We start from the raw sequence: 8,033 nt of genomic DNA on the forward strand, positions 1-8,033 counted from the left end.
TTTTGGTGCCCACCGGTGATATAAGTTCGATGGTAGATAGGGGGCAGGGTTTAATAAGAATATTTTCTTCTTCCTGCTCCTTTTCACACATGGTTGTTGTGTTTTGTTGATAGAAGATGGGGTTATTTTGTTTGATCTGTTGTACCAAGTGTGAAATAAATAAAAATGAAATGAAATGAAATGAATTAGGAATTTTGAGGCCTTCTAACTGTTTTCTTGGCTATACTTTGGACTATATTCTGCTTCTAAACAGTTTCTTTAAATGTGCTTAAACCAGCCCTCCCACAAAGTAGATGTTTTAAGTCCAAATAAGTCACTTTCTACAACCTGACTGTTAACTGTGTGTTCTACAAGTTAACAGCTGGAACCTGAGGGCACTGAAAAGAGAGAAACCACACGGATGAGTGGTGAATGGCTTGATGATAAACATTTCCAGCTTTTCTGTTGCATTTCCGTTTTGATTCATGCCCAAGTAAAGTGAAAAACACACATTAAATAAATGTTATCTTTCAGTATCTGAGCTAAGCTGGGTTCAGACATGCTACAGTCCTGGCAAGCACGTCTTGATAGCTCGCTTCTCATGTCACTGTTACCACTGAAGCCAATTATTGAATTTGCCAAAAATATGCTGAGAGAGGAGGTTTGAGGAGCTGTGAATGTATAATGAAGATGATGCATGAATAAATAAATAACCATCATAAGGTTTTATGATCAATATAATGCAGCTGTAGTTTGGTCAAACAAGCCTGCTGTCTAATGTGAGTGCAAGGTGAGGGAATAGCAGCCCTCAGCACATGCTTCAAAGCCCTACCCAGACACTTTTTTTTAGCCGGGCTTAATACACACATACACATAGTGAGTGTAGATCAGCCCTCAGTCACAGCCCTGTGCTTCAGGGAGACCGGAGTGATGGAAGCAATAGTTAAGCCATTAAGGCAAACAATTGGCTCAAATTGAGAGGGAGGGAGAGAGAAAAGAAGAGCAAGAAGAGGGAAAGAGGGAGGGAGATGGAGAGTCTATGGCAGGAGTGGATCCACTCAACGACTTAATCCGAGCCCCAGGACACTCTCCTGCTAAGCTTCACACACTTTCACAAACATCTACACACACACACACACTATAAAGCTCTGCCTGCCTCCAATAACACCTTGTCAGTCTTGGCCACAGGGGCGATGGAAGAGCCGCTCATTCCTTTATAGTTAGCAGAGGCACCTACTTCCAACCACCTAAGGGAAAGACGGAGCGTGCAATCTACACAAGACAGCTCTGTGAGCATTCGTACACCTTATGGCTGCTGGTGTGAAGCTATTCATTGTCTTAGCAGGCAGAGTGAATGGTGGAAGGAGCACAGGGTGGACAGTGTCCTGGACGAGGGAGGCGATCCTCTGACACCGGCTATTGTATCGTCTCCCCCCTTGGCCTTGCTCAGTCCCCACGAGCCTCACATAAACAGCTAACAATGAGGGATTGTCTCCAGCCTATTCCCCCTCTTTCTGCTCTTTAGCTTTCACACACACATCAGCTTTGTGTGTGTGTGTGTGTGTCAGAGGGCGAAGGCATGATGTGCTGCAGTCTGAACCCAGCGACCACCGCAGCTTGTCCGATGCAGTCGTCTTCGCCGTTTATGTGGCTAAATATCAGCCGGTGATAGGGCCAGTCAGCTACTTGCTACCACCGCCGCCCTTCCCTCCCTCCCCCTGCCGTCAGCTACCACCCTTGGGGCTCGTGCAGTACCCAGGCCCGAGCGATTTATCGGACAGCTTAGCGAGGAGCGGTTATTGCCCAGAGGACTGTTAGCACGGGCTTGGCTCGTTGACTCCTTCTCCATTTCTGGCGTTTTATTTGACATGTCCTTTATGTCCTTTAAAGAATTGGGCGTTTCTGCCGAGCGCCTTGGCTCTTTCTGCAAAAGATGGATGGCCCGCGTTCAAAGGTCTGGATGTTTTCTTTCCTCTCCCTCAATCTCTCTTTCCCCCTCCCTCCTTCCTTCAACTCTTTCTCCTTTCGCTCTCGCTGAGCTTTATAGGGTGGTATTAGCGTTGTCAGCTAACCAAGCTCAGGATTTGGCTTTGTTTTGTTTTTGCCTCTTAAGATAATGCTTTTTCACTCTCCTGCTGAGAACAACAAAAGGAAGAGAAGAGCAATAAAACAGCACAGCCATTGACTTTGGTTTCATTAAACTGGTTTTCAGCCGTCTTCAATAGACCACAGGCCTTGATGGCGCTTGCGTGTATGTAAGAGGTTGTTTGCAGCCATGTGTGTGTGATTATCGTCAAAACACAGCCACACTTAGGCTCGTGCGTACTCAGGTGCCGCTCTCATCTCTGTCATGGCCTTACTGCTGAAAGGTGCTGAAAGTTATTCACCTTCATTGGTGCATAATTAAATAAATAAATAACAGAGAGAGGAGCCACGAGTGTGTTTTGTGACGATAAGTGTTGTTGCTCTGCAGTGAAAGGGCGGGAAAGCACTTCAACTCCTTTTCGTATGCATTCCAGATGTGGAGATATATAAGCAGACCGATCGGCGTGTAAGCATCTGTGTCCTGTTAGAGGCGGCCTGGAGGTTTACTGTACTGGCTCTGCAGCCTAATCCCTCACACAAAACCTCGCATTACCACGCCGCACGCTGTTTACCCCGCATCCAGCGAGGCGTGCGAACACGCACAAACATTCACACATGCATCACGGCGCACATATATTCGCACAGAGTGTCTCCTCTGTCGGCTACAGCTCGGTCTTGTGTCGGCAAGTGCAGTGAAAAAAAAGACGTACTTTGTATGCTGCTTTTGCTGTTGCGCTGTAAAATAAAATCTGAGTTCACCTCAGTCCTTCAGTGTGGATTTACTGACATCCCATATAGATCCATCGCTACATCTCCGCTATCAAAAATCCACACTTAGCATCACAGTGAAATGTCAGTTTGCTGATGTGTCAGGTCAGTGTATATAAAAATTGCCGGCTTCGGGGATATCAGGCTGTAAAACCTAAATTGAAAGCTGTCTCGCCCCGCTGTAAGGAGCTGCGAAGGCACCCAAGAGAATTTTATTAGTGTGGCTCTCACTGAGTTTCAGTGTCCTTGTGACGTTTCTAAAGGCTGTTTTAGAGCCTTTTCCATAGTGTTATGAATGAAAACCTGGGAGGGCATTTTTTGAAGTTAAATTAATTTTTTTGCACAATATTGGTTCCAAGGTTCTAATTTAAGATATTTTATTATTTCCTCCTTTTTCATGTGTGTGTCTGCTGAAAGCTCAGTATCTTCTCTTATAGTGGCTTTGAAATGCTTCAGAATTCATGATATTCTACTTTTACAGATGTTTAAGCTTTCAAATCACTTTAACCCATTAGGATCTTGGCCATTTTATTCTATGTCTACTCTATTAGATACTGCAGTATGCAAAAACCAATATATATGTGTGCGGATGACTAGTTTAAAAAAAAACCCACAAGGTTACAATACACTGGGCTGACTGAGAAAATCAGTTGTGAAGCTGAAAATCAAGGCAACAAAGACTGCTTTTTATGCTGCTGCGTAAATTTTAGTTTCTGCTGAATTTTGGGGAGCAAATTTGAAACGTGTAATTGTGCTGTGTGCAGAAACGATACACTCAACCTTTAGGTTATTTATTTTAACACAAGGGAAATTTCCATGAGCAAGCCAGAGCACGGTTTGGATATTTGGTCTTTTGAAATTGAAACTGCGGGGTAACGCTGTTCTGCCAGTGAAAACTGCTTTTAAGTTTTCAAATTTAGCTTCAGGTCAAGTTTGTTTGTGTCTAAGTGTGTTTACGGGTGTGTAGTTTTAGTTCGAGATTCCTACGATAATCAAAAAGATTAGGAAAATGCTTAAAAGCATTGTAGATCCAGTTTAAATCACATAACATGAACACAGAGACCCTGATTCTTAAGCTGTTAGTGATATTGGTTTGTCTGTGATGTTCTAATGTCCCGCCTTTTGTCTCTTCAACAGTAACGGCACGGCCGGAAAAATGAACGGGGCGCTGGAGCATTCGGACCAGCCAGACCCGGACGCCATCAAGATGTTTGTGGGCCAGATTCCACGCTCCTGGTCAGAGAAGGAGCTGAAGGAGCTATTCGAACCGTATGGAGCCGTCTACCAGATCAACATCCTCCGAGATCGCAGCCAGAACCCTCCACAGAGCAAAGGTACTAACCAACACGGTTACACAGTACTTAGAGGTGATGTGTTCATTCATTCATGTATGGTTGTCTGCTATAGTTTCTCTTCCTTCTTACCTATGTTTCTCTCCTTTCTTTCTCATGATGAAGAAAATAAATCATAAAAATATCAACAAACGTTTATGCAAATACAATGATACAGTAGCCTAAGTTATGATAATGAATCGAGGTACTTTGGTCCCTCTTCTTGGGGAGTCAAGTGCTCCTGTTTTGTCAAAGCTGCTGGTGTCTCAGAGATAAGCCCAAGGTGTCCTTTGGCCTTGGTGCCATGACTCAGGAGCCCTTGGCATCACATTAAAACCCACCAGAGTACAATTAAGCATCATTTTCAATGTTTTCAGTAGAGACAAATTAACAAAAAGATGTTATAATAGTGTTAGGATTATGATAGGGTTAGAATTACAATCATCAGTGATTATATCAGAGGGTTAATACACACCAGATCACTAGTAACCTGCTTAGGGTTAGGGTCATCATTAATGATGACTTAGACCTCAGAGGGTTAAAGCAGCACTGCTAGCTCTCGGCATTACAGACTATATGAAAGATGGGAAGACCCTCTATGTCTGAAATTGAAGCTGCCTCTGAAGTGCCATAAATCTGCATTTTATTTAATAGCCAGACTTGCTAATCAAGCTAACTAGCATTAGCTTATAAATTAGCATGCTTCTGTATCCAATTAAGGTCATTTGTGGCTCAAACAAGATGGGAACAGCCCTCATGCTTAACTTGAGAATTGAACATTACATTGTGTAAATTGTAGTCAGGCTGTGTAGTCAGCCTAAGAAGGTCAGAAACATTAAATTTATAACATATGTGAAAGGCTGTTTGTCTACTGATCACCTCAGATGACAATGTCAGGTGACATCTCCAGGTCTATTTACTCTGAAAGAGGCTGTAAAACTTTGGGAAAGAGTCCATTACAGATCAGTGAGTTAGAGAATCTCGCTTCTGATCGATGATAATGAAACTAAGTTGAGGACTGAACCTTTCTGTCAGTAAGTCTTGTTTTAGCTGCTATTAGCCTCTGTTAGCTGCTTTAGCCAGCGTTAGATCAACTTTTTTTGAAGTGGATCTAACATTTTTGGACTCTTAGCAGATAATCTCTTGCAAAATATGAGCGTTAAATCAAACAGTTTATCAGAGGGAAAGCGTGATTTTTAGGTTACGCAAGCTTAATATTAGCTATTGTTAGCTAATAGTCTAGTCTAATCTAGTCTGCTGATAATAAGTAATTAAAACAATATCAGGGATAAATAAGCAAATGTCTCTTCTCCTCCACCTTAGGTGTTTTATTTATGTGGCAGATCTCCAGCCAATCATATGGGAGATGTCGTTTCAGGCCACTGTATTCAAATGCGGTGGAGAACATGGAACACAAACCACAAACCTGCTCCTTTGTATTTAATTAAAAATTTGGATTAATTAAAAATTAATTATACATTTATGAGAACATATCAGTTTCTTGGAAGATATAATTACACAATACAATTAGTATACAATACAATTAGTAATTACAATTAGTAATCTATGTATATTTATGAGTATAATACCCTTTTTTTCTAAGTAAATAATACAAAAAAAAATACTGAGTACACCTCTAAAGCAGGATTTCACAAACTTGGTTAGTCAGTAGAAATCTGTGGGCAGTCAACTATCTGCTCATTTTTTCTATGACCTCTCAAAACACTTCCCTGATGATGTTATGGCTTGAGTTGCTATTTTCAAGTCATGACTAATTTAAAAAGGATAAACCAGGCTATTCTCATGGACTGGTGGCTTGCTGATCACAAATCAATAGCCAATGAGATTGCATTTTAGCCAGATGTGACCCTTTGCTGGTCACATCTGGTGTTAAAACACCAAGGGTGGACACTACGACAATGCTCAGGGCTTTACTTCAGGACTTCACATCAGATGGTCACATCCATCTTTTATAGATCTTTTATATGCCATCTATGCTTTGCATCAAGTACTGCTCCAACACCAAAGGACAGTTTGTCCGTATCTGAAGCCAACAGCTTCTGACAGAAACGTCACTTTTTAACGCTCTGCTATGAGAATGCGTAGGATACCCCTACAGAAAACACAAACACTTAACTGTATGTACACTTCTACCCACACAGAGGCACATAGACTATCAGTGGTTGAGGACCGTCCCACCTATTTAATGGCAGAACAAGTGATGCATGTGCAACATTACACAAGCAAACACGTATTTCGTGCACCATTTGAAGACAAAGACTCGCCTTGCCAGACTTACACAGTCAATTGTTCGAAACTGCATGATTTGCAGCTATTTTCTCCCATTCCCTTTTCTTTTTCCTTTGATGAATTCATCAAGTGTGAGAGCAAACAATAGAGACAGCAGCCACAAACGGGCAGACAATAGCGTTGCCATATTAACAGCCATCAACCAGAGTGGGGGTTGATGACACTCCTGATGAGACATGGAGAGTGGGAGGAAAGTAAAGAGAGAGGCAGTGAGGACGGCAGGAAGGGAGAGGTGGCGTTTCCACCCGACTGGAAAGCAAATTTTGAAGAGAAGTTTCAAAGTGTCACTTGAAACAAGATCGGAATCAAGAGGGATGAAGTGTGAATAAAGCCAGTAAACACCTTCCTGCAAGAAAAATGAAGTCAAGGAGTTTTCATTTCTGGGCCAGCTGATGCTTGCTATAGATGTCTTGAAATGCGGTGATATATTACAAAGTAAAGCTCTGTATTACATTTAAAAACTTCTCATTTGGCTTGTCGGATGCTTTGAGAAGGAAACATATTTGACTTAATACCAGGGAAAATAACAGTGTTATTTATACGGAAATCATAAGAATAAGATCTGACCTCTTGGTTTTGGTGTGTGGAGCTTATTATTTTCAATACTTCCCGTGCTTCATGTTGCCACAGTGACGTCACCCGTTTAAGTCTTACTGACCAAAATTAGTTTTGCATTTTTGGAGCGATTAATGTACAGCGAGCAATATTGTTAGTTTAATAAGGCTTTCAAAAGTGTTGCAAACATGAACACATACAAGAGATCCAGTTCACTGACTATGAAATAGCTGATTTGATGCCGAGCAAACAGCTAGCAGCCATAGTCAAATCGTCCATGCGCAAAATAATGAAGATGTTAAGCCTTGATGTAATTTAAACTGTCAACTTATATAAATATTTAATACTTTTTTTACTGTCTGGCTCTAAAACTGTTTATTTTTCTTCTTTAAAGTCACATTTTATTATTGAAGATGATGAGGATTGACTCATTTTTACAGGCGGCTGCAAGTGCCTCTTTGTGGAACTACATGTTTGTGGTAGAAAGAAATGCAGATCAGTGCATGAACGTGTGCATTTTGTAAACATATTCAGTCGGTCGAAATGACATAAAACGTTGCACTTTATGCAAATGCACCTGGGTAGACTCGCATGAGACCCATGTCCCCAAATAGTCCTGAGAGTTCCTGCTTATACGCTGCAAGGGAAATTTAGAGTGCAAATCAGTGTTGAGTAGAGATGCTCACCTCGTGCTCACTCCTGTTTTTATATGGGTGATTTTCATATTGCAATTTTTAGAACAGATTTTTTTTTTTGAATAATAGTTAAGTAGGAATTAGTGATTTAAGCTCCGAAGGCTATTAACTACCAGGTAAATGCGGTAATTGTGCACTACTAATTTTCTGCATACTGAAAACTTTGTAGGTTAATTATTATTGAAAATCTAGTCTATTCTAAATTTATCATAAGAAATTACAGTAACTGGCTGTCCAACCTGTAGTATTCTGTAAATTTTAATCAGAAATCTTAAACTTTATGACATATATATGTATGTATATATATATA

The 8,033-nt window shown here is 41.1% G+C and overlaps 1 protein-coding gene across 19 annotated transcripts in view; it reads left to right on the forward strand.

The window, feature by feature from the left end:
• celf2 (cugbp, Elav-like family member 2) overlaps nt 1-8,033 on the forward strand; it is a 236,870-nt gene that overhangs the window by 133,239 nt on the left and 95,598 nt on the right. For 18 of the 19 annotated variants that reach the window (XM_013913980.1, XM_013913979.1, XM_013913983.1 and 15 more), the window contains one exon: nt 3,970-4,166. In XM_013913980.1, the coding sequence (XP_013769434.1) occupies nt 3,970-4,166 (197 nt within the window). Of the gene's footprint in view, nt 1-1,723; nt 1,934-3,969; nt 4,167-8,033 lie in introns of those variants that run through there. The other variant, XM_013913981.1, reaches the window with a different exon arrangement.

Source organism: Pundamilia nyererei, unplaced genomic scaffold, assembly GCF_000239375.1.
Source record: "Pundamilia nyererei isolate P.nyererei 1_Seehausen unplaced genomic scaffold, PunNye1.0 scaffold00162, whole genome shotgun sequence".
Classification (NCBI taxonomy): domain Eukaryota; kingdom Metazoa; phylum Chordata; class Actinopteri; order Cichliformes; family Cichlidae; genus Pundamilia; species Pundamilia nyererei.